Raw genomic sequence first — 27,872 nt, forward strand, 5'->3', positions numbered from 1 at the left:
TCCATTGGCAGTGTTGGAACTAACACCTCACAAAGGAATGCAAATGCAATTAGAATAGAAAAGAATAGAATATAATAGTCTTTTTTGTCATTGATATCAACGTTGGGAAATATAGTTTGCAATTAGATTAGACATGGCACTTGGTAAAATGTGTAAAAAGGCTTTTAAGAAAAAAAAGATAAAAGACTATCAGGATAAATGGGCAACAAAAAGGAATAATTACAGTATGGTGCCTAGATAAAGTCAAGTCAAGTCAAGTCATTTTTATTTGTATAGCCCTAAATCACGAAGAGTCTCAAAGGGCTTCACAGATTGTTACACTATATTACACAAACTATTTTCAACCGACAAGAGGAGTAGGTTATTCGTATGCAATGGAGTAGAAGTGAGTTTTAAGTTTAGATTTAAACATTTCCACTGAGGTTGCAGATCGGATCTCAGGGGGGAATGCTGGCCAAGTTATAATAATAATAATATAACGGAAAATAAAAACAAAGTGCATTAGTAGTAGTACAAAGAAAAAAAAGTACAATAACATTTAGCAGAAGCAATTTATAAAAAAACAATATGTTTTACAAGGTGTACATGTTCACAGTTAAATTTAACAGCATGTTTTCTTCACAGTTTCATTTAGCAAATAACAAAAAGAAAAAAAAATATAAGTCGCAAGGTATGTTTTCAGTTTTTTGTGTTTGTTTATGGGGTGATTGCTCTAGGGAAGCTTTTTCTAAGCCTGCCTGCCTTGATTTTGAGGGACCTGTAGAGCCTACCAGAGAGCAACAGGTCATATAGGCCATGGCCGGGGTGGGAATTGTGTTTTATAATGTTAATGGCTCTGCTACAGTATCGCAAGCCAACAATGACATCTAGATTGGGTAGTGAGCAGCCAATGATCTTTTGGGCTGTGTTGATTATTTTCTGTATGTTTTCTTATACGCTGCCGTGCTCCCAGAATACCACACGGTGAGGCCGTATGCATGATTGCTTTCCACTGTGACTTTGTAGAAATGGTAAATGCATTTATATAGCACTTTTCAAGTCAATGAAGACCTCCCAAAGCGCTTTACAACATGCTTCACACTTACCCATTCACACACACACTCACGCACCAATAGCAGCCATGCAAGGCGCCTACCTGATTATTGGGGACATTAGACACTTATACTTCATGGTACCTGGTAAAATCTGGATTAAAGGTTTTTCACTTTTCATATTCCTCATCAATGTTTTGTAAGCATCTCCATCCCAATTAATTAAACACTAATGCAAAGACACCAGCAACGTCCGTTCTAGGTTGCTTACCTGAGAACCCTCAGGAAGCGGAGTCTCTGCTGTGCCTTCCCCTCTACAGCCCTGGTGTTGGGGGACCATGAGAGGTCACGGGAGTTTGAAGGAGTGGACTCTTGACACCGTGTCCATTTATGATGAGTGGGGCTGGGTTTGTGCTTGCCCTCCTGAAATCAAGTACGACCTCCTTGGTTTTTGTGGTATTGAGTATTAGTTTATTTTTGAACACCATGTTGTCAGCGTCTACACCTCCTTCCTGAATGCTGTCTCATCAAAATCACAGACAGGAAACTAATGACTTTTTGGGATGGAGATGCTGGTGGAGGCCTTAATGCAGGGTGGAATGGTAGCATGTGACGGGGACCAGTTGAAGATATTGACAAAAACCCCAGCGAGCTAGTCTACGCAGTCCCTAAGCACCCTGCCTTGTACTCCATCTGGTCCAGCTGCCTTCCCGGGGGTAGCAGTCTCAATTCGTGCTCCTGAAGTACCAGTGTGCTGCTGGTGGTTCCCAGTGGCTGTGGCGTGGATGCTGGCAGCCTGATAACATCAAAACGGGTGAATAAGAAATTTAAATCCTCTGCCAGTGAAAAGGGGAGGGGGGTCTGCTCTGTATGGAACTTTGATATTACTATACACATAGTTCAAAGTTTAATATACCCTAGTTGCACAATCCATTTATCGAACTAATTTAGGGAGTACAGTCTTCAAGCACACCTGATTGAAGTTGCCGGCCATTATAAATGTACTGTTGGGGTAGGCAAGCGGCTGTTTATTGATAGCAACAAGCAGGAGATTTAGCAGAATGCTAATGTTAGTACGCGGTGAGATGTGAACAGCCATCACAATGACCACAGTGGCGCTTTCTCAAACGCACTGTATGAGAGCGTTGAATTTCTCCTCATGGAGATATTCTTCCAACCGTTTAGACTTATATCCAAGCAGAATATACTACTCGAAAATAAAATACTGTGATTGAGTCTGCTTAAATGTGCATATTTGGTTGTGTGTCACAAGCAGCGTTGGGCACACTACTCTAAAAAAATAATTAGTTGTAGTTACTCACCACTTCTAAAAGGTACCCGAGTTAGTAACTGAATTGTTTGATTGTAAAAATATCTATTTACCAGGGAATGTAACTATTTACGTTACTTAAAAAATAAGTTATAGTATACCAAATAAGTGAAATTTTCTGAGCAGTATTTGAGTCAGTTGAATCGAGAACGATAGTTGTGTTATAGAACCCTGTAATATGTATTGCACCTCACCAGCAAGAGTTTTATACTAAACTTGAAGTGCAACAAAAATAAACAGTAAAGAATAGAATGAAATAACAATCAGCTATAAAGAATATAAAGTTAGCTCAATACTGTAAATCTAACTCCTACAACCTGTGACAACTAGTCAAGTAGACATATCCTACTGTAATTCAAATATTTTGTCCACGACAAGAGTCAACTCTCACAATCTCAAGTCAGACATGCTCAAATACACATATGCTACTGCATTGCAAGTAATTCCACACAAAAGTCAACAGTTCAACAATATAAAGTGAATTTAACACTACAGTGAAAATAAGTAAATACAGTTCTGACAACCTAAAATAAGTAGAAATAGGCAACTGCACTTCAAGTATTTTGTTCACAACAAAAGTCAACACTGAAAAAGCTGAACGATGGTTTCTTCATTTTCGTCATGTTGAGGTTTTTGAGTTTTTCCTTGCCCTCATGCAGGTTTTAGATCAGGGGATGGTGTAATAATGGTCTGTGGTTTCAAATAATCTGTGGTCTGTGCAGCCCTTTGAGACTCTTTATGATTAAGGCCTATACAAATAAACATGACTTGACTTGTTTGTGTTGTTTATTTGGTAAATCAAATAACGTTGTTTTACATAAATGATCTCTGTTTTTATTTGACATATTCTGTAAATATGTTGTGGGTTGTTTGAAAGGTTTAAAGGAGCATTGTATATTATGTACAATTATGTGGTAAGTTTAATATTATTATTTTTTTAAATCATAAGCAAAAATACATGAACCATCATGTAAAAGTGCATTTTTAAAATACTCGATAGTCAAGAATTTTTTGTTTGTATTACACAACGTGAGACTCACCTACGGGAACCCCCCAAAAACCTTGCAAAAGTCTGGTCAAAAAAAGAGAAAGAAGAAAATGCTGCAGTTTGGTCACTTCCAGTATCCATAGTTTATATTCTTTCTTGCGAATTGTAGTACTTATTTTCGATTACATGACGCGATGCAGCGGCATCTAGTGGTCGAATATTACACACTGTCCCTTTAATAAGGGGAATTGAAATCATCAAGTGGAGCATTTGGCTGAGCTTGACAGGTATGTGAACAGGGTTTATAAGTGTCTTTCTTATCTAAAAAGCTGTATGCCGTTATAGTACATCGTTTTTCTAAAATTGACAGAAAGTCAACCATAAGCATAAAATATGCGATTATTAGGAAGAATGATATTTCCTACTGTCTATGAATGCAGCAGTACTCCGCTCTGCGTCAATGTGCTTCCGGGATGTTCACGTGATTTAGCATTTTATGTTCAGCACTGTTCCATCTCATTTAGGAAGATGGCTGCATTTTTACAGTGGAGGAAATTTGTTTTCTTTGACAAAGAGACAGTCAAAGATCCGTCGGATAATGGCAAAGCCTTTGTTCTTCCCAAGGGAATATCGGCCTGCGACTCCGGACGTGGTCATATCGTACTTGGAGATATCCTTTATTCGTGCATCTAGCTTTGTTTTGCTAGGCTATAAAACATAGTATATCGCAAAATAGTCTGAAAGCTGCAACAAAAATATCTAGTTGTCTTGACTGCTACTGTCATCCACTTTTGTCACTGTGCAAGAAAGACAACAATAGCTATGTAATAGATTATCACAATCAGTACAAGTGCTTGACTTGTTTATTGGGCGCGTCTTTTGCACATTGTTTGCTGTTATTAGTGTCAATAAATTTGTTCAAACCAAAAAAAAGTAGATCTATTGACACTAACAAAGATGTTAAAAATGTCAGAAAAAAATGTTAAAACTTCATATTGCCAGACATAACGAAATTGTGAATAGGCTTGATTGCTGTTAAGATTGTCGAGAAGGGTTGTTCAAACCTCACATTGTTTGTTTGCTGTTATTAGTGTCAATAAATTTGTTCAAACTAAAAATACACTTTTACTCAATAAAATCTTTCAGACGCAGGGTTCTCACGGGTGCTTGAAATCTTTGAAAATGCTTGAATTTTAATGTTTTCACTGTTAAAAAGTGCTTGATTTCGGGGTAAATGTTTTTAAGTACGTAAAACTGTTGCCATGTTTCTCAACAAGTCTGCTTAACTGCAGCTGGTATTAGTTTGTACGCCATTGTTCTACTAAGCGGGTTGCAACTTAGGGTATTAGTGCAATGATCATGTATCCATTGTGGATATTTTTATGGGCCATGCAAAAAAATGAAGGTAGCTTATTGGCTTGAATGTTACTTGAATTATAGCGCCTGAGACGAGTCAGACTCAGTTTCATTAAATGTTCGTGCATCACAAAAGTACTGCATCTACTTGCTCAATACCTGAAGTCATTTCCTTAGCCATCTTACATATGGACGGCAACATCTGGTTTTTGATGCGTCATTTGCAACTGACAACCTTTCAGGCTTATAAGTTACGAGTAACACTTATCTACCAATTGAAGCAGCACAGCATTCTTGTAACGGTGGGACAAGACGAACATGGAATAAACCCTCTAGTAAGTATACTGTTGTACCCTAAATTCTGAACCTCTGAGCCCACCTGATTAAAATCCACATGCTCAAATTTAAGAATTAAACTTAATTTTGTTTTTGTACCAGGGACACGATATTTTAAACTGCAGGCTTAAATAGCCATATAATTGAACATATTCACGTCTATTTTGCACATTTTAAACCCGGCGCACACCTGGCACTGTTATCTACTGCGTCATTTTAGTGTTGCTCTGCGTTGTTTACATCACGTGTTTTCAAACTATTTAAGATGACAACAACAAAGACGAGCACATATTTACTACTGCGCCGAAAGAAAACTGGAATGAGGGCTGCATCGCATTAAATGTTAGCTCTATATTTCTTGATGACAGCGTTAGGGCAACCATACTGTGGAGAATAGTGCCAGATTGCAACACAGAGGTGTTTTTTGAGTTATCATTGTCAGTAACCACGGTAACAGACCCAATTGCATTCGCTTTTTATCGTTCCTCTGAGATTAAAGGAAACTTCAGCCACCTGACATTGACGCTTATGATATGTATAGATAACCTTACCATTTTTGATAACTTACTGGATGTACATATCAATTGTGGACTTTATTTGTGGGTGACATAGATAAACATGAGTATGTTTTTCATATTAATAATAAAGTACTGTCAAAACTCCCTATTTTGCACCTGTTCTGTATTACCGTTTATGAATAACATTGGTAAAAACATGGGACTAATTTCCCATCTAAAAGGGCGTCATAAATGTTTTCAGATGTTGCTGTGGGGTTTTGTATTTAGAGTGCACGCGTTGTAGAAAAGAGCAGCTTGCCGTTTTCTTAGTGCCACCCAAAAAAAAAAATAAGCCGCACCATGGCTGGTAGTCTGGAATTCATTGTATTTAAATGAGGCCTTTCACTATTATTTTACATCAAATTAATCTATTAATCAAATTGCTTTTCAGGTGAAGGTCTGGAACCTGGACAAAAAAGATAGTGGAAATCCTCTCTGCACGAGAATTTTCCCTGCAATTCCCGGCAACAAACCAGCAGAAGTCTCTTGCCTCAGTGTACATGAGAACCTCAGCTTCATGGCAATTGGTCTGTCAGTTAAGATTTTTTAAAATGTCTGTGTTCAAACAAGAGCTGATACTAACAATTATTTTAGTAATCGACTTGTCACCGACTATTGAAACCATTGGTCGAATAACCAAATAAGGTTTTTTCTTTTTAAATTTTTGATGTTGACGCCGACATTTCTGTGTTTTTATGTTACCCCTCAAAACTAAGATGCTATTGGCAGAGATTGTATTCATAAAGGGATGCCTCTCTTTTGGTAAAAGGTGTCTGGTGACAATAGTTGACAATGAATTCCATTGTCCAACCTATTTTTATTATCAATTTTTGTCGACATCATCGACTAATCGTTCAAACATTTTGCGTTTCGGTGTTTCCGTGATAGCGCCTAAAGGTTTTGTTTCTCTTTTGACAGGATTCACGGACGGCAGTGTGGTTTTGACCAAAGGTGACATCACTCGAGATCGTCACAGTAAAACGTTGATTCTGCATGAAGGAAACATCCCGGTCACGGGCCTTGCCTTCCGCCAAGTTGCCAAAATCACTCATCTCTACGTTGTCACGCTAGAAAAAGTCCATGTAAGTCTGAGACCCAACAGAACTATCAATGTTCAGTGTTTCCCATAGAATTTTATAGGACCCTAAAGGGTACATTTAAAATTCAAACACATCGTTCTGGTGTATCTTCTGAGCTAAATTTAGAAGCTGGATCTATGGGAGGTCGGTGGTTCGCGCCCCGGCCGAGTCATTCCTAAGACTTAAAAAGTGGTCGGCGGCGCCCTCTGTTGGCTGCGGCTGCATCGGCTCGCTACAACGGGTCAGGTGCAATCGACATTTCGTTCTGTGTACATTGTTACACAGAATGACAATACAAGGAAATTATTATATTATTATTATTATGACAAATATGTGCCCTTGCAAGCTATTGAATCAAAAATACTTTAGTTATGTAAGGCAACGACACGGTAAACATGTCACACCCACAAAGCATGGTAAACCAGACCGGAGTTTAATAGTAAATGGTCTTCATTTATGTAGCACTTTTTAAAATCACTGAAGACCTCCCAAAGCACTTTACAATGTTTCACACTTACCCAATCTCACACACACTCACACACCGATAGCGGCGACAACCATACAAGGCTCTTATAAAGGCATTAGGGGTAAAATATATCTTTGACATCTATGACTATGAATTCTATGACTATCTGTAGCAGCCTAGCTAAAATGGATCTTTGATGTAGACAACTATCTTTGACACCTTAGCTAGATCGGAATATTGGCATCTATGATTGTCTGTGGCAGCCTAACTAAATGGATCTTTGACTTCTATGACCATCTGTAGCAGCCTAGCTAACATGGATCTTTGATGTTTACAACCATCTATGACAACCAGCTGGCCTTGGGGTAGGGCGCCCGCCCCGAGACTGGCTGGGTCATACCTAAGACTTACAACACTGGCTCCCTGCTTGGCGCTCTGCATTAGGGGTTGGAATTGGTGTTTGGTCACCTAATGACTCCCAACAAGATGTTGCAACACATCAGTTGGGTTGAGCGGGGGGCCTGGGAATCCCTTCCTCTGTATCAACCTCCCAGACAGAGTAAAAAAAATGGGAATGTGTTCTTGACTCCAGCCACCTCCTACTAGGGGGATATGGCTTCGGTCTACGATATATATATATATATATATATATATATATATATGACAACCTAGCTTGGATTGGATCATTTACATCCAAACTAAAATGGATCTTTGACATACATGACCATCAGTGGCAGAATAATATCTGCTTGACATCTAATTAGACCCCCCAAAAAACTAGGGTTTTTCTAATGCCTATGCTGTACTATTTTAAGGTATCGTATCGGCAAACAAACAAAACAAAGCAATGATATGAATTTCAAATTTAACTGAATGTAATACTCATATTGGTCATACATAGATTATAGTATAAAATACCAGCATTGCTGCTTTTGTTATTGTTGCTGACAAAACGCTGGTTATTTTTCAATGGTTTATATTAGGAGTGGGCCATACTGGGAATTTAAGTATCAATACATGGTAGTATCAATTGATACCGTTACTTTTTGCTTAGAAACGTTTTGATCATTAAATAAATGCATTACAAATATTTTACGTACTATAAATGTTTAATAAATTAACATTACAAACTTTAACAGCATACAAAATTAATATAAGTTTTGAATTAATAGAAATGTTTATTTTCCCACTGTTTCAGAACATAAGCCCAGAGAGTCAAACCAAAAAAGCAGCAATGTATTGAAAAAAAAACAAAAACTAACAATGTCACCCAGAGAATTGCAATACCTTCAATTGCACAGAGGTCAGCAACGTTAATAAATATTTCAACTGTCTCTCATTGGTTCTGTTGTCATTACAATGGATTTACGTGTTTTGTTTAGGAACAGCAACATGTTGCAGCTTGTTGCTGTCTGCTGTGTGAATTATTTTCATGTGTTTTTGTAGATTTATAGCAGTAGAAGACCACTTTACCTCTCAAATGACACCTGGCATTGTCCTTTTCTGCGCTTCCTGTTTACTTCTGGTTAGGGTGGCAATAGATTTGGCCCTCTCTTTTGCCTGGAAGGCAGGATGCAGCAGCAGGCCAGGTAGGGAGTTGCTATTAGTGTGCCTGTCAGTCACAAACCAGGCATAAACTTATTGTTGCCAAGAGTGCTAGGTGAGAAGTAGAAGGGCTGTGCAACTTGGGGAAAACGCAATGCTCGTCAATGTCACATTTTAGCCAGCCATCTAATCACAGTTCAAGCGAGTTGGGACAAACACCCGAGTGCGCACTTTCATCATACACGTTTGTGAGAATCTTCCTATGTATGGGAAACACTGATGTTATATTTCATCAAGTTTTATGGTCGTATGATTATGAGAGTAAATTGTGTATCCATACTTTTGTTTCTTGATTAGTGCTACAACCTCAGTGTCAAAGAGTATCCAAAAGTGGAGCTGGATACGCACGGTTGTGCACTGCAATGTTCATCTCTGACGGATCCTTCACAAGATTCACAATTTATCGTGGCCGGTGACGAATGCGTTTATCTTTACCAGCCTGACGAACGAGGTCCCTGCTTTGCCTTCGATGGAGTCAAGCTTTTGGCCCGCTGGCATCGGGGATATCTTTTTTTAGTTATTAGAAATACAAAGTAAGAACACGAAGTCACACCTAAAAAACTCAAAATGTGTTGAAACATGAGTCCCGTATATTCCGCCGTATAACTGGCACCCCTGAGTAATCTTCTATCAGATATTTCTCATACATAAAGCGCAAAGGATTAAGGTGCATTGAATTGAGACTACAGGAAGAGCTACCGTGTAAAATGTGTGCATAACCGTATATTGACGGCATATACTGTAATAGTGCAATGATTGATCAGTCGGTAAGTGCTGTTGATTAAAGTTGCAAAACAATGTTTGCGTTGGTGAGGGCGCTGACATTTCACCACTAGACCACCAGTGGTATAGTTGCCATACGAAAAGTCATTGGGGTTAATCTCATTAACACACCATTTTTACTTGCGGTGCCGGAAACACTGGTTTGAGTAGTGTATTTTGCTATGCATTGTAATACGTTTACCATTCTCTCCACTTCTTCAGCTGTGCGTCAATAACGTTACGGTTTAATACGTACACATAAAAGAGCTTGTATAGTATTTTGCTGAAAGACTCTGTTTTCTGTGTCTCTTTTGATTTCCAATGATCCTAGAGGAATGAAGACAGGCAAATGCAATTTGGTCCATTACGGTGGTAACCACAAACGAAAACACCACAAAAAGACATGTCTGTGTTGGAATCTGGCACTACTCTCTACACTGTAGAGTCTACAGTATGGTTGCCCTGGCCTTCAAGAAAAAGAGGGCTCACAATTTACGCTACGCAGCCCTTATACAGGTTTTCTTACAGCGCAATATTAAATATGTAGTCGTCTTTGTAATGGCCATCGTGACGAGTTCCTAGATCCCAAAACACGTGACGTAAAGAACTCAGAGGTTTAAAATGTAAGAAATGGACATAAATGAGTTGTGGCTTAAAATCTGGTATGGCTTGTTAAAATACAAAATTTTGTTTTTTAAATTTTTGCATGCATCTTTTAATCAAATGCTCTTCCTAGTCTGGAGTTTACGGTACTTCACTGGTTGAAAATCCATGTTATTTGTCTTTATAGGACACAGTTTGGTAGCAGTCAAACAGACAAGCAGCTTCTGACCATATACGATTTGGACAACAAATTTATTGCTTATAGTTCCCTATTTGACGATGTGATTGATGTGATGGCCGAATGGGGTGCCTTCTATGTCCTCACCCGAGATGGGAAAATACACGTTCTCCAGGAGAAAGACACACAGACCAAGCTCGAAGTAAGTTTGCATTTCTCCTGATGTAGACTTTACATCTTTTCTTAGTCATTTTTAATTTGAGGTATTTGTTAAGTTTAAACTTTAGTGGACAGTGTAGCATCAAATCCCATCGTTCACAAAATACATCCAACCACCGTGAGAAACTGTACCGCTTCAGCGGGTGCTAAAACAATAACAAACTGAGGGAAAGTGCTTCCGCGGTTCGCGCGCAGCATGCCATCACAAGTTTTTGAACCTTCAAAATAGGAGTGACGTATATAATCCGAACATGTACTAATATAAACACACGTAATCTTAATGATATAATCCAAACAGTTTTTAAGCAGTGTTTAAGCAAATAACAATAATCATTATGATAAATTCAAAATTAGGTCATTTACACTCCCACCAAAACTAAGAGTAATCTGCAACTGACAAATACATTTCCCAAATATTAACATTTTTGGGGGCTTATTTAGTCGGTGGTCAGATACAGAACTGTACTTAATCACATTTTTTAGTGGAAGTACAATGTTTGCAACACAATTCACTTGATATAATTGGAAATTATTTGAATGCAACACAAGCTTTTTATTCTTTTTTCTGTGGTTTTTTTTCTACTTTTTTTTAAATTCCTTAAAAAAAATCTCATTGTGTTTATTTTTTCCGAGCTGTTACTTTTTCTTTTTGTTCTCTATTTACTTTTTTCCTACATTTCTTTCTTTTCCTTTTTCTGGCTTTTTTCTAAATTTTTCCTTCTTTTTTTCTCTTCCTTTTGTTTCTTTTTTTCTCAGCTTTTCACTACTTTTTCATTTTGGTATTTTTTTCTTTTTTGTTCTATTCCCCCCTTCCTTTAAGTCATTTTGTGCATAATTTTACTTAATATTTGGTCATGTTTTGATTAAAGAATCAAAAACAACCTGAAGAGCCGTTTAGGACCCTTTTAAGTGAGCCGAGCCGAAGAGCCGGTTCTCGACATACTTTACTCAACTCGACTTCAAAATACCGCATTTAGGACACAACGTCAGGAAATGATAGTCAATTGAACTTAAAATGTCTCTTAGGCTTAAGAAGCCTTCAACAACAATTATATATATATATATATATGGACTGTTCACTCTGCTAGCCTCTGGGAAGAGGTACTGCAATGTGCGGTGCAGGACCACCAGGTTCTGCAATAGTCACACACATAGTAAGTCTACACTGCTGCTAATCTGTACATCTGTTTGTTTGTTTTGTTTTGTTGCACTACTAGGAGTTCTTTATACCTAGCCACTCCTTTGCACATCTGTTCTCCTCTGCACTCGTTCTACAGTGTTATTGTTACTGTACAGTGACTTGTTTACCTGACTGCCCATTTTGCACATCTGGTTAGCTGCTACTCTTGCACTCTTTGCACTACTGTATAATACTATACATAGCCATAATTATTTAGTATATTATTAGTACTTCAATACTCCAACTCAATACAACATTTTATTTATATCTGTACATTCAAGGAAACTGTGCGGGTCAGATGTATCGACATTTCGTTCTGTACACACGTGTACTAGAATGACAATAAAGTATATCTGAATCTGAATATATATACTGGACTGTCTCAGAAAATTAGAATATTGTGATAAAGTTCTTTATTTTCTGTAATGCAATTAAAAAAACAAAAATGTCATACATTCTGGATTCATTACACATCAACTGAACTATTTCAAGCCTTTTATTATTTTAATATTGCTGAATTTGGCTTACAGCTTAAGAAAACTCAAAATTCCTATCTCAAAATATTAGAATATCATGAAAAAGTATACAAGTAGGCTATTCAGCTAATCACCTGAATCATCTAATTAACTCGAAACACCTTGCGAGGTTTCCTGAGCCTTAAAAACACTCAGCTTGGTTCAGTAAACTAAATCACAAGTATGGGGAAGACTGCTGATCTGACTGCTGTCCAGAGGACCATCATTGATACCCTCCATCAGGAGGGTAAGACACAAAAATAAATTTCTCAAAGGGCAGGCTGTTCACAGAGTTCAGTTTCAAAGCATATCCACAAAAAGTCTCTTGGAAGGGAAAAATGTGGCCAGAAACGCTGCACAACCAAGAGAGATGACCGCAGCCTTAACAAAATTGTGAAGAAGAGCCGCTTCCAGAATTTGGGGGAGCTTCAAAGACAGTGGGCTGAAGCTGGAGTCCAGGTATCAAAAGCCACAGTTCACAGACGTTTCCGGGAAATGGGCTACAATAGCCGTATTCCCATGGTCAAGCCACTTCTGAACTCAAGACAACGGAAGAAGCGTCTGACTTGGGCTATGGAGAAGAAGCACTGGACAGTTGCAGAGTGGTCCAAAGTCCTCTTTTCAGACGAAAGCAAGTTTTGCATTTCATTTGGAAGTCAAGGCGCCAGAGTCTGGAGAAAGGCTGGAGAGGAGCAAAATCCAAGTTGCTTGAAATCCAATGTGAAGTTCCCACAGTCAGCAATGGTTTGAGGAGCCATGTCAGCTGCTGGTGTTGGTCCACTGTGTTTCATCAAGTCCAGAGTAAATGCAACTGTGTACCAAGAGATTTTAGAGCACTACATGCTTCCATCTGCTGAAAAGCTCTATGGAGATGAGGATTTCATTTTCCAGCATGATCTGGCACCTGCCCACAGTGCCAAAACCACCAGTAACTGGTGCACTGACCATGGCATCACTGTCCTTGATTGGCCTGCTAATTTCCCTGACCTGAACCCCATCGAGAATTTGTGGGGTATAGTTAAGAGGAAAATGAAAGACACCAGACCTGCAAATGCAAATGAGCTGAAGGCCGCTATCGAAGCATCCTGGGTATCAATAACACCTCAGCAATGCCACAGGCTGATTGCCTCCATGCCACGCCGGATTGATGCAGTAATCCCTGCAAAAGGATTCCCAACCAAGTACTGAGTGCATCAATGGACATTTTCAAATGTTTGATTTAGTTTTGCTGTTATAAAATTATTTTTTTACTTGGTCTGAGGAAGTATTCTAATATTTTGAGATAGGATTTTTGAGTTTTTTTCAGCTGTAAGCCAAAATCAGCAATATTCAAATAATAAAAGGCTTGAAATAGTTCAGTTGATGTGTAATGAATCCAGAATGTATGACATTTTTGTTTTTTAATTGCATTACAGAAAATGAAGAACTTTATCACAATATTCTAATTTTCTGAGACAGTCCAGTATATATATATATATATATATATATATATATATATATATATATGAATTATAAAACCACTTGTTTTAAACGAATAGGAGACATAATGTTGTAAACACTAAACAAACATGGACATTAAATTAGGGGTATTCCATCTGGTGTCCACGGGCACAAGGTAGCCATCTTAAACCACCTGTACAGCCCACTGATTAATTCTGAAAATAGCTAACCAGTGATGGGTCATAGTGATTTTTTGGGAAATTGGATTTCTAACTGGCATGAGAAGTCATTGACACAATTAGTGTCTTTAAAAATGTTTTAGTGGTTGACTGTGCTTATTGTAACCCTACTTCTAAAAATTACAAAAACTGGTAGCTATTTCCATAATCAGTAACAAAATAGTAGCTTGACGCCTGAAAAAGGTTGCATTAAACAATAATCTGGGAAATATCTGAAATAAACCAAGTTAAACTGTTATACTAAGGCTGGAAGTGAAGTGAATTCGGTTAATAATGGTTTCTGTCAGAATTCTTATTTACTATTTGCCTCGCTGATAAATTCTCTCACCAAAATATCTTTTTTTTCCACTAGATGTTGTTTAAGAAAAATTTATTTGTGATGGCTATAAACCTGGCTAAAAGTCAGCATCTAGACAGTGACGGGCTATCGGAGATCTTCAGGCAGTATGGGGATCATCTCTACGTTAAAGGAGACCATGACGGAGCTATTCAGCAGTACATTCGGTAAACCATAGTACACACTCCTAAATAGTTTTAGTAGCTACCATATTTTCCTCACTGTAAGGCACACCGGATTATATTGTGTACTCCCCAGAAAAGGGGGTTTATGTATATTTTTTCATTTATAGGGCGCATCTGACTATGAGGCGCATGGAATTAGAACTACAGTAGGGTTGGGTTGGTAGTAGGCTAGGGTTGCGCAAAAAATAAATCAGTACCAAATTTGTGCATTGATTGATCAGTCAAAATATATCGCTGATCATAATTGCAAAACATTGGATGCAGTATTGTTTAACCGGCCATTATGCCCCTGTTATGTATTATATGAATAATGCTGGGAAAATCATGGACCAATTTGTCTTGAAGAGCGTCATAATTATTTCAAGATGTGACTGCTGTACACTTAAGCAATTTGTTACTTGTTTACAATAACAGTAGTTGTTATTAATCATACAATTTAATTGGACCTCTGTGAACTAATTATTCATATTACTCGCTCCTGTGTCCAATGTTTTTCCCGCCACCCAAAAAACAAGCCACATTGTATTTAAAACCACAGTTTTTAAAGTGTAGCCAAAAAGTTGTGCCTTGTAATCAGGAGATATTTGCAAAAAAAAAGGCGTTTTAGCGACCTCTGTAGTTGAAAAGAACACTAAAATGATGCAAATGTTACCTTGGCTGACAAAAATTAGGAGATTTAACACTTGGCAACATGCAATTAAAAATTGCATTGATATACTCAAAGGTATTTGAGGTTTTTCTAATGTGGCTCTTTTTTATTCCCCGATTTTTTTATATGAGTGGCATTTTCAAAAATACTGCAGTTTAAAACACTACCATTAAAGTAGTGATCATTTCTCCCTCAAAATGTTATACATCAATCTCTACAGCCTTTGCAATCGACTATTTGTTTATGCTGCATTTAAATTTTTTGGTACCATGTCTGAATATTTAATGCTTAAACTGGGTCATTGTTTAGATTTGGGGTTATTTATGGATATTTATTCTATGGATTTTATATATTTTTTCAATCATTGAATGAACGGACAGTCCAAACGAAGTTTTGTTGGTCTTTTTGACAATGTCAATAAATATTCTGAATCTGAATCTTTAATGTGGTTCTCACAGCACGATTGGAAAATTGGAACCATCCTACGTTATTCGTAAATTTCTGGACGCACAGAGGATCCATAACCTGACGGCATATCTCCAAGCTTTGCACAGGCAGTCACTTGCCAATGCAGACCATACCACACTACTGCTCAACTGTTACACAAAACTCAAAGACAGTTTCAAGCTGGAAGAGTTTATTAAGGTGACTGGAACCAACATCAAATTGATTTTTTTTTAGGAAGTCTTTAATCCCCACGACAAATGTTGCATTTTTCCTTAAGGATTTGAATCTTATGTGTTTTGGATAGAGTAGCGAAAGTGAGGTCCACTTTGATGTGGAGATCGCCATTAAAGTTCTGCGCCAGGCCGGCTACCACAGCCACGCTGTATACTTGGCAGAGAAGCATATGCACCATGAATGGTTTTTAAAGATTCAACTGGAAGATCTCAAGGTAAATAAACTGGACCAAGACCACCGTTTCAACAAAAGTATGGGAGTGCCTTTGAATTTGAATTTCTAATGAACAGATGACTCCAAATTCGTTATTTTAGGTTTTGTTTTCACTTTATCTATATTATCTAAATTTGTTGTTACAATTTACAATATTTAAGAACAGGGACCTATGGTCATGAGCTATGGACAACATCCTGGATACAGGCATTGAAACTTAAGTTGACATTGCTTTGGAATTGAATGAGTTGAAAATAAAATCCAACCTTTTTGATACACTAACTCAGTGCAATAAACCCCTTTCCCATCCTCCATGTACTCTCCTGCTGTGTTCAACCACAAGGCCTTTCACGTGGTATTTAGTGCACTTCTATATTAATACATTTTCTTTCAAAATACAGAACTATGAGGAAGGATTACGGTACATTGGACGGCTTCCTTTTGAGCAAGCTGAAAGCAACATGAAACGTTATGGCAAGACATTAATGCATCATATTCCTGAAGGTACTACACACTTTCTTAAGGGACTATGCACCAACTTCCAGCCAAGCGGAGAAACTGCTGAAATTGACACGTACTTGGAGAAGAACCTGGTCAAAAAGGTTGGTTTGAAATATAATTTTTTTATACTATTGGCAACTGGAATAGATATGGTACAGCCAGTGGCAAGCAATTCAAATAATCACGTGCTACCGTGGTAGTTAAACATTTTCTGTTGTAAAAATCACATCATAGTCACCAACTACAACCGTGTTTCAGAAAAAAGGTGGATAGTTGTTGGTCACTACCCAAATTTTAAAGGACTTTGCGACCATTTAAAATGGACAGCAATCAATTTAGGTTTTGGTGGATTTATTTTATATTCCGCAGACACATGGTGGTTGACTGGTCAGCAAGTACACTTTACAGGTTATACGTAGGTCCTGCGTTCAAGTCTGTGTTCATGTTTGCAAAATTTGCATGTCATCTCCAGTGCTTAAATATGTGCTTTTTCTTATGTTAGTTTAAGATCAGATTGTGTAATTGTAATTCTGTGTAGTCCTTTGAGACATCTTGTAATTAAGGGCTATACAAATAAATGTGACTTGACTTGACTTGATTGCAAGTGTAAACGATTGATCTTCTCTCTGTAACTATGCGGAATTCTATTCGGAATCTTTAAACGTTTTCATTTCATTTGCCTTAATCATATACTCTCTGATATATTTACATCTCAAAGGAGATGAATTCTTGAAACACCCCATGAAATATTTTTTGCGTGGATTTCAAATAAATGGCAAAGTACCCTCCTTAATTATGCATTTAAAATGAAATGTATTGGTAAAGGCCATCAATAATCAATTTGTTCATATATAACTCAGTATCTGATTACTTCAAAAGAAAATCAATATCAATACATTTTAAAACAAGATTCTAAAAATTTTAAATACTGTAAATTCTGGACTACGAGCTGCAATTTTTTTGCTACAATTTAAACACTGCAGCTTTAACTACAGAGCGCCTAATTTATTTATTTTTTCGTGGGGGGACCAAGGAAAACGGCAAACTGCTTTATTCCACAACACATGCGCTCTAAATACAGAACACCGCAGTAATGTCTGGAAACATTTGTGATGCCTCTACATAAATATGTCCATGTTTTTGCCAACAATATTAATATATGAGATAAACGGGAGCTTTGAACGTATTTTGTTCAATACTTACAATGTACTCACAACATTTTAACTATTTCACTCACAAATCAAGTCCTCAATTTAAACATCTGATTAGTCACTTATTACCATAATTACTATCTTTGTTATTATTAATGATTGCAAATGTGCACTAACAATTCTGTGGTACTTTTTTGTTTCAGGCCAACTCTGAGGAATTCATTCCAATTTTTGCCAACAACCCGCGAGAGCTGAAAGCATACCTGAAGCACATGATTGAGGTGGATCCCAAATCTCCTCAAGGCGTTTATGACACTTTGCTTGAGCTGGAATTGCAAGACTGGGCGCATGAACAAGACCCTGAGGTCAGAACACTCTCAAAGTTAGATACACTTCTGAAACATTTTCTCTACATAATTTCCCTTTTATATCCAAATTACCCTATTATTTTACTGAAAAGGCATTCGGTTTTATCTCATTATCTCACAAATTTTACTCCTGATGCTAAAAACACTCATTTGCAGTGTGCAAACCAGGGGTGTCTAAACTTCTCAGAAAGCTCGCCAGATTTGTGAGGGCCAAAATGTGTGAGGGCCAACTATTCAGCCTGGCATTCTTTGAACTTTAATAAATTCACCCGATGTGAAAGTTTTGCAGTGCATGGTGATCAGCGTCTCGTCTTTGTATAGTTTTCATTTGACTCACAGGGTCTAGTGAAAAACCGGTGCTGTCCTGTTAAAACAGCTGCCAGCTGCTTCACTTTTTCACTGCGTTCCTTTCCAGTTAGTTTTTTTAAGTCAGCATGTGTCACCTTGCAGTGCCTCTTAATATTATATTATTTGGGAAAAAAAGGCAGTCTCTTGGCAAATTATCAGACCCAGTTGTTTTGGATTTCAGTGGAAAAAATATTTCAAATTGTACATTTCCTGGAAGCGGCGGCCCTCACAATCAATTTTCTCTTTTTTAATTTTCAGTCGCCATGTCAGAAATAGGGTGGGCTTAGTTTCTCACAGAAAGCCAAAGCCAAGGTGGCCAAAGGGCTTCTGCCATCATTTGGTGAAATGGCATTTTTTTTTTGTACAAATGTATTTTATACCGCGGTCTACATTACTGGTGGGCCACTTATTATAAATTTTATTAGAGAGCCCGCGGGCCAGTAGAAATTTTATCATGGGCTGTAAATGGTCCCTGGGCCGAACTTTGTAAATGCCTGGGTTAAGCAGTCTCTCCATTTCGTCTCTCCATTTCTTCAGCTGTGTGTCAATACTCTCGGTTTAATGTGTATTGTAATATGTATATATGTATGTAAAAGAGAAGAAATGAGACTTAAAGAAGGACTAAAATAATGAGGAAAAGAATTAAGAAAAGTAAAAAAGAGAAGAAAAGGAGAAAGGCAGAAAACAGATAAGGCAAATAGGAAAAAAAGCAAGTAAAGGAAAAATACATAAATTTGCTTTTTGGGGGAATCCTTAGCAGCAAGATGGCAGACAGCTCCCCCTAAATGCCCTTCATGTTTTTTTGCTTATTTAAAACAAAATTGTTTTCCTGAATGAAAAAGGTTTTTCACTACTTCAAGGTGCTAAATAATACATAATGTCCCTTTAAACAGGTGGCGGGATTGAACTTTTCTTTGGACAGTGTTCGTTGAGAGTTTTTAATGGTAAAAAATTTGAGAAGCACTGTTTTAAGGAACACTTAGGGAGGTTGACCTCCATTTTAAGAATATATATATTTGTTGGAATACATATGATGATCTTCTTTATTTTTTTGGACAGGTAAAAAAGATTTTGCGGGGAGAATCATTGTCCCTCCTAAGGAGTGACAATACTGTGTTTGATAAAGCCCTGGTCCTCTGTCAGATGCACAATTTTAAAGAGGGTGTCCTTTACCTGTACGAGAAAGGAAAACTGTAAGTAAAACACATTTCACTCCATGCATTCAAGTCACTCATTTTGACAGAATCTCATTAGTGTAACGACTGTCCTCAAAGGGCCTGATGTCACCTATAAATGTAATTAAATGGAGTTGGTATGTCAAATAAATGGAACTACTCCTATGTGTAAGGTAACTCTGAATTTATTAATTATTCAAGTCACAGGCATTACAGTTGCATTGATTTTAAAATATGTCACTAAACGTAAATGATATTTACACAAATAGAGTGGTACCTCTAAATACGAGCTACGCGTAATCTGAGATATGAGATGTCTTTCGAACATAAATTTTGCCTGATTTAAGAGATGAATTCCAAGTTATGAAAATTTCCAGATTTTACCACTGGAGACTTGTGTGATCAAGTCATTTTGTTATCATCTTATTCATAATATGACTGAACAAATTATTTGTTTTTTAGTTACTTCATATTGGGTAAATTCGCTTGAGATACAAAATACAAAAATCTCCAAAATTTTCGTCGTCATTCATTTCCCAATTCTGCTCATTGCCAATGATATGGAAATACTCGTGTGTAGTGGCGCTAAGCCATCACTTGACGGACACTAGTCAGAAGGCATCGTGGGAAATGTAGTTTGGCGTCAAAGTATTATTAGAAGGTCAGACATTTTAAGCTCTCGCGGGCCATACAAAATGATGTGGCGGGCTACATTTGGCCATACATATGTCATATAGAAGAACAGTCAGCCAACGTTCATCTTGATTACTCAATTGGATTAGCATTCACATCTTAGCTGAATATTCCATGGACCACTGTGGAAAACATCAGACCTACACATGTTTGGGAAACTACACTAGTCACACTTTATTTTTCAAGAAAAAATACTGTGAATTCCAGACAAGCTACGACTTTTTGCTACATTTTAAACAGTGCAGTTTTAGTTATGGTGTGGCAGCACTGAGGACAATGGCAAGCTGTTTCTTTTTTTAAAGTCATGCGCTTTAAATTTAAAACACTGCTGTGATGTCTGAAAGCATTTAGAATGCCTTTCTAGAGGACTAGTCCATGTTTTTTGCCAACATTATTCATAAAAATACATAACAGGAGGTTTGACAGTACAATGTCATAAAATCAATAGAAACCACATACGATATTTCAACTTTTTCACTCATATGTCCTCAATTTCTACATCCGAATTGAACAGCAGTCTATTTAAAACGCGTCTGTTCTCTTGTCGGATGATCAGTATCAATGTCAGATTTCTGAAGTTTCCTTTAATCCTCTAAGAACGATGACAAGCGACTATAATTTGGTCCATCACTGCGGCAACCAACAATGACCTTGGTTACAATCTGGCACTATTCTTAATAGTATGGTTGCCCCGGCGCAGTCATCTAGAAATATAAGGCTCACATTTTACAAAATGTAGCCCTCATTTGCGTTTTTTCTCAGGGCAGTGGTAAATATGTGCTCTTGGTTGGCGCTAGGTGTGCGCCAGGCTTAAAATGTATGAAATGGACATGAATGTGTTCCATTTTTATGGTTATTTAAGCCTGCTGCTTCAAATTAGGTGTGGCTGGTACAGAGACAAAATTGAGTTTGGTTCTTGAATTTAAGCATGCAGAATTTAATCAGGTTCTCTCTGCAGTCTGGAATTGAGAATACTATTGTTTGCCGCAGTCCAGCCCCTACTGTGGCATATATCTAATTTTATCACACTGATGCTGCTGTGGCAACCTTTTTAAAAGGAATATATCCTGGAATGTGACTACAATTTTTTTCCCTTCAGGTACCAGCAGATTATGCACTACCACATGCAGAATGAAGTATATGACAAAGTGGTTGAAGCTTGTAAATTATATGGCGACCAAGAAAGTTGCTTGTGGGAACAAGCTTTGGCCTACTTTGCCAGAAAAGAAGAAGACTGCAAGGCTTACATCAGTCAAGTTTTGCATCACATTGACCAAAATAACCTCATGCCTCCTTTACTTGGTATATGTCAAACATACATTCCTTTTTGCCTATGTAGAGAAAATCAAGCTTTCAATTTGTGTGTTTGTAGTGGTGCAGACACTGGCACACAACTCAACAGCGACGCTATCTGTTATCAAAGAATACTTGATCAACAAATTGCAGAGGGAGAGCCGACAAATTGAAGATGACGAACTCAAAATACAAAAATATCGCCAAGAAACTGCTCACCTTCGCTCTGAGATCCAGGAACTCAAGACAAGGTAAATTGTCTATTAGCTTCAGGTTTGTCGGCATCTCCCGCAAGTTACAATTGACTTATGGATACTCACTCGAACAAACATTAAACATTTTGGGATGAGCACTATGGCAAATGTCACTGTAGGAGACATTTTACTGGAGGCAATTGATCCTTTTTGGGCTAAGAAAGATCGCATATCATCTTCAAGTCACCAAAAGGGCTTGAACTATACATTTGAGGGTTATATTCATGATTTCATTTTCGAAAATTTCGACGAATGTCATAACCATCTTAAACAACAAGCTAGAGGATCAGCATTGTTCATACACTGCAGGGTAGGAAATGTGATTTACCTTCAACTAATTAACCCAACTTGACGTGACTTGTAAAATAATCTTTGTTATTTGCTACTAGCTTTTGATAATCTAAACTTGACTTAAAGCTCCGTGTTAGCATAGCTAGCTTTGTTTTCACTCACGTTTGATTATCAAAGTATAAAGAACTAGCACATAACAGGTCACTGAACTCCCAGTTAACAAAGTGACGATATGTTGAATGTAGCCCAGAGCTAACTTTACCTAACGTCAGCCGAACGTTAGAGATGTTAACGTTATAAATAACTCCATATTTCTCTCTAGCAAATTGACAATATGTTGCCTCAAATACTATCTTGACTTACCTAAGAACAGATATAGACATCCTTAGTATCTTTATCCACATTGAGTTGGTGCTGTGGCTGAACACATTTCTGTAACTTTATCCAAAGCAGACACAATTTAGATGTGGCCTGGAAAAAGGTAAAAAATACACACAATCCATTGCCGAGCTTCTCAAAATACCTCATATCATATTTGCACACCATTTGACCATGTTAAAGTTAAACATTTAAAAAAACACACGCAAAAAAACAAAAGAAAACTGACAAATAGTGATAGATCCTATGGACGAGGGAACTCAGAATGTCCGAGTCTATTGGGTTAACTGGACACACTCTGTTTGGCTCATCGCGTTTTAGAGCGAGGCTTCGCCATAGGTCCATTGTGGTTTTTAAATACAAAAGTTTATCTTGAAATAAATGACACTTTTTTTGTAAATACAAAAACATTCCATTTTCTTGCACAGTTTGAGTAACCAGCAAGAGTATACAGTATAGCACAGGTGACACCACATTTCTTTATTTTTTTCTGATTAGTGTGAAGGGTTACTAGTATGAAATGAATGTCTAAAATAGCAACCCATGTTATAACCCTGTTATTACAATGTTATTATCATGTTATTAGGTTGTAATAATTATACTATCCATTAAAAAGTTGAATTATATGCCAAGTTGTAGTGAAACTATTAAAACAAAAAAGAAAAAAAAAACACTAATAAAATAATTGAATACAAAACATGCAACGTTTTTGGGGGGGCCTTAACAGTTTGACAGAGTGAGTCTCAGAATAATGAGATGCTGTTTTTTATCCTTTAAGAATGTCTTGGTTTGATTCAGAAAGCAAGAAAAAATCCACCGGAATGGTGTAGTAAAACTGCAACTGTAGTAAAACTGTCAGCAAAAAACTTTAATTTAAAATTTTAAAGCTACTGGAGAAATTGGAAAGTGGCCTCTGAAAGTTCTTATAAAAGTGCTTGAATTTGGCCTTAAAAACGGTCTATAAACCCTGTTATGCGTTGTGAAAGGGGACTGTTTGGAGCGCAAGAATGTGCTAGGTTTTCAGACTGTGGATTGAGGCAACGCATTAAGTTGAGTGTGTTTTTTTTCTAATGAACAAAAGCTCCTAAAAGTTGATTCAGGTAATTGTGTCACATTTCAAAGTCCATGTGATAAATCAGGAATCAGTATATCAAATCTCTCAAGCCGCCCGCTCACGATACCTGATAAAAGTCAAGTCACATTTATTTTTATAGCTCTTAATCACAAAATTGTATCAAAAGACTGCACAGGATTACTATTTCACCATTACCTGATCTATAAAAGGCAAAAGTGCCTGACCTATTGCAACTCATTGACTTTTTGCAGTGCGAAAATCTTCCAGAAGACCAAGTGCAACATGTGCAAGAGTCCCTTAGAGCTGCCGTCCATTCATTTCCTGTGCAGCCATTCTTTTCACCAACACTGCTTCGAAAGTTACGCCGACAACGAGGCCGAGTGCCCGACTTGCGCTCCAGAAAATCGAAAAGTTATGGATATGCTTCGGGCGCAGGACCAAAAATGTCAACTGCATGACCACTTCAGCACACAGGTACAAACAACACTACAATATGCTAGCAAACACACTGAGCTCAAAGAGTCTTTGTCTACTTCATCCTTACATTATCATTTTGGTCTACCATTTCGCTAGAAAATTGTAGCATTTTTTATTTTGTGTTTACAACAGGGTGCTTGAAATCCTTGAAATGCTTGGATTGTAATGTTATGTTTTTAAGGACTGAAACATGGATACATTTTGGGTGAAGTGCTTGTAAATGCTTGAAGTTGTTGCCATGTTTCTCAGCAAAATGAGGTTGACACTGATCTCTGGCAGCTTGTCTTTCGCATTGCATTTCTTCTTCTCTCATGAATAACTATAGCTTGCATTAGTTTGTATGGCGTTGGCCTATAAATAGGGTTTCCGCGTATCCTTGAAAAGTCTTAAAAGGCAATGAATTCATTATTCTAAAAATTGGGATTAATTGGCATTAAAAAAAATTAGATCCAATGTCAAAAGTCTCAAAAATGTGGACACTAAGATTTAGGGTTAGGGAAATAGTAATATTGTTTCTCAATTTTTTTTCCGATTATGTGTTTTTATAATGCTACACTCAAAAGTGGTAATGAATATAGTGTTATGTTTTTCAAAAGAGTTTTACACTGGACCACAAAGTCATTTTTCATGCATCATGATAAAATCCTCCATGAATGCAGCAGAATAGTTATTTGGTATTAGTAGTTATCTGTCAGTTTTGACTGAGGAGCTATGAAGTTCAAAGCGGCGCTGCCACGAGCGGCTGCCTTTTCCAGCAGCTGCCCAATTGTTTTATTGTCTGCTCCTATCTTCGGCGTTTTTTCTTCCCGTTTTGACAACTACACTATGGATTACTTCTATCCTATGGACATGGGTTTTAGCGCACAATAGATGTGTGTACTCAAGAAGTTTCAGCTCCTTGCCCTAAAGAATTCTCGTGCCGGCGTGATGAAGGGGCCCATGGTGAAAGGACAGCCGGAGCTAGCGAAGCGGCTAGCGGCGTTATAAGTCTTCGGTACCATCCGCAATTATGGTAAATGCGAACTCACGACCAAATAAGATCATCGAGTGCGGGTGGAAAACATCGAAGCGCACAGGGAACGCAGTTGCTGTGTTTTGCGGAAACGTGGCTCACGTTTAGCATTCCGGACGCTAACGTGTAGCCACCCGGAGCTACCTGGAGAAATCCGGCTTCAACGTCGCTAAACAGAGACACGAAAGCCGGGGGGAATCGGAGAGGAGGCGGACTTGCTAACACGAGGTCGTGTATCCCTGGATTTTCACAAAGAAAAGATTTCCATCTGCCGCAGGAATGTCGAACTTTTGGACTGGCGTGACGTCATCCGCTCCGCTACAAGCACCCTAGGGCATCATGTTAATCTGTTAATAAACAACGGGGTAGACTGCTGGAAGTGTGAATTTCCCTACGGGGATGAATAAAGTATATATCTATCTATCTATCTATCTATCTAGTTCTGTAAACATCCGTTTTATTTATTGTTTTCATTGTCAAGTCAAGTCGCGGTTATCTGTATAGCCCTTAATCACAAGAAGTCTCAAAGGGCTTTGAGAGTGCTATTTAGATGGAAAGATTTTAATTGGACCAAAATTTGATTAAAAAAAATTAAACATTTGTTTAAAATTGCCTCTAATACATGTGTTGTTTTGTTTTGTTGGTTTTAATTTTGTGTTTTTTTGGCAAATGGGTCTTAAATTTGATTTTACAAGGCATTTAAAAAAGTCTTGAATTTAACTTGACTTAAGTTGTACGAAGCGTTATCTAGGGCTGCACAATTAACCGAAATCTAATCGACATCGCGATGTGACATAGTGTGATTGTGTAATCACAAGATTTTTCAAGCACTTATAGTTTCATGTTTGTGAGTGATAGTGTTTGGACAACCAAAATTGTCACACTTCGAGTTTTAACGGTGTCAGACATTCAGAGGCAAGTTTTAACAGCACTAGCCAATAAAGTCGAGGCAAAGTTTGCAAGCAGTGTGTGATAGGCTGGTGTATGCTGTCAGTCAAACAGCCGGGCAGGCGCCCAACTGTCCACCAAGACAAATGCGACAACCAGGAGCTTTAGCGGCTCGTTACATTGAAAATAAATTCATTAATTATATCTGACTCTGAGGAACGTCAGAACAGCACAAAAAAAATGCGTCCGGGAATCGATTAATGCGGTGTCAGGCAAGAAAGCAATAGCGAGGCTGCAGGTCTGGCCTAGTGCTATGGCTAGGAAAACATCTCTCCTAAGCCACCCCGTGCCTGTATTTCACCAAAGCCAGATCCATTACCCATAAAATGGATGACTTAGAGCTACATCGCATGGTACACCACTACATTCATGACTTGTATTTTAATCATCGCGGAGACCTGGCCGAAGTCATGGTTACCCGATGGTACCATGCAGCTAGCCAGCCGCTCTCTAAAACGCTTTCTTACTCTGAATGGAGAAGCCCTCTGATTTGGTTATACTTATGTATAATAACAATAAAAACTATTTAACTGAAATTCTGTTTTTATTTATAGATCTATACGTGTTATTTTGTTACGGTCGTATACTCTCAGTCAGTTATGACGTAATCTCGATTTAAGTTTTTATTTCACGATGATCAAGTACTCAAAAAAGAAAACTAGCACAGAAAATCCATTTTTTTAAAGGAAAACATTTATGGTAGAATCATCTGAATAACTCTTCATATTTTACATCGTTACTGATCTATGTGAGCGTGTCTAAGATATGCATGTACGTGTAACGTCAGTATACCATGTTCTCCGCTTTATTTTTAATTTCATTTGCCTTTCAAGTTGACATTTATGTTTTTGGCGCTGGTTTTTATCAAGTTCCTCCCAAAAATCCTACGAGTGTGACTCAACAAAGTTTATTCCATCATAATTATGCAATTTTCGGCTGGTGCGACTTGTTCTCTGGACAGACTAATAGTCTGGAAAATATGCGACATGCAGGAGTTAAAATCGCATATGTGAATAGCAAATATATTTGCGGATATTTTGTTAAAGTACTTGAAATCTGACCATGAAAAGGTGCAAGAACGCTTTTCATAAAGAGTGGTAGAAAGGACATTAATAAATGAAAAACGGCCTGATAATCTTTTAAAAGTCAGCTAATGGTGATAAAGACAAGTGTGTTCCCAATTGTGAAATGAATGACCATCACTGAAATAAAAAATAAAAAATGTATTCGCATTTTTCACACCAAAATCCAAATGATAAAAAAGTAAACCACAATGTAGTGGGTATGTCTACTTCACGCCATAATGCATTTGTTGTCATCAAAGCCTACAACAAAAACAATTCCTAGGAATATGACAAATGACAACGAGTTAGAAAAATGTTGACCCTTTTCTTCTTTCATTTTTGTTTTTCAGTTACAGAGCTCTCACGATGGATTCTCAATCGTGGCTGACTATTTTGGACGAGGAGTTTTTAACAAAGTGACTCTTCTTACCGACTCGCCTGCCAGCAAATGTGTCCCTCACCTGGAAGTCAATTTGCAAAGAGAACGGCTCATCCGCACCAAAAGGAACTGATTCGAAATAAACACAACAGTCATTACAGTCTTGTATCTGTCATTGATTGTATGTCTGCACTTCTCAAGCATGTGTATTTTCTGCACTGGAAAATGCATCCATTATATTTAATCTCTTTTATTTATTTATAGTTTACTCATCAGGGACTGAATGAGGTGTCTTGTCTGGTTAGTTATGGAATAAACAAGCTTAATTCTGAAGTTTTTAAGGTCACTTTGGGCAGCCAACTTGCAGACGAATGTGAAATCGTGATGTGTCGTTCGCGAACGAATCTGCTCTATAATCAGACTCTTTAAACTCAGCGATGGAAGCCAGCTTCCCACTAACAATGTTCTCTCGCTTTCTCTCTTACTTTATAGCTTTCTCTTTTTCTTCTCTTTTTC

General features: G+C 37.7%; 1 protein-coding gene across 1 annotated transcript; it reads left to right on the top strand.

Moving 5' to 3' along the window:
• Positions 1-3,819: 3,819 nt before the first annotated feature.
• vps11 (VPS11 core subunit of CORVET and HOPS complexes) lies at positions 3,820-27,516 on the top strand. Its single transcript, XM_088321487.1, has 16 exons — positions 3,820-4,019; positions 4,892-5,040; positions 5,990-6,125; positions 6,517-6,680; positions 9,046-9,281; positions 10,301-10,493; positions 14,237-14,388; positions 15,514-15,700; positions 15,807-15,950; positions 16,351-16,551; positions 17,805-17,966; positions 19,377-19,510; positions 21,285-21,487; positions 21,558-21,729; positions 23,728-23,950; positions 27,328-27,516. Exons 1-16 carry the CDS (start codon positions 3,878-3,880, stop codon positions 27,487-27,489), a joined length of 2,760 nt encoding a protein of 919 aa, XP_088177613.1. The 5' UTR covers positions 3,820-3,877; the 3' UTR covers positions 27,490-27,516.
• The last annotated feature ends 356 nt before the right edge of the window (positions 27,517-27,872 follow it).

The sequence above is a fragment of the Urocampus carinirostris genome, chromosome 17, assembly GCF_059441175.1.
Source record: "Urocampus carinirostris isolate Australia breed hairy pipefish chromosome 17, RoL_Ucar_1.0, whole genome shotgun sequence".
Classification (NCBI taxonomy): domain Eukaryota; kingdom Metazoa; phylum Chordata; class Actinopteri; order Syngnathiformes; family Syngnathidae; genus Urocampus; species Urocampus carinirostris.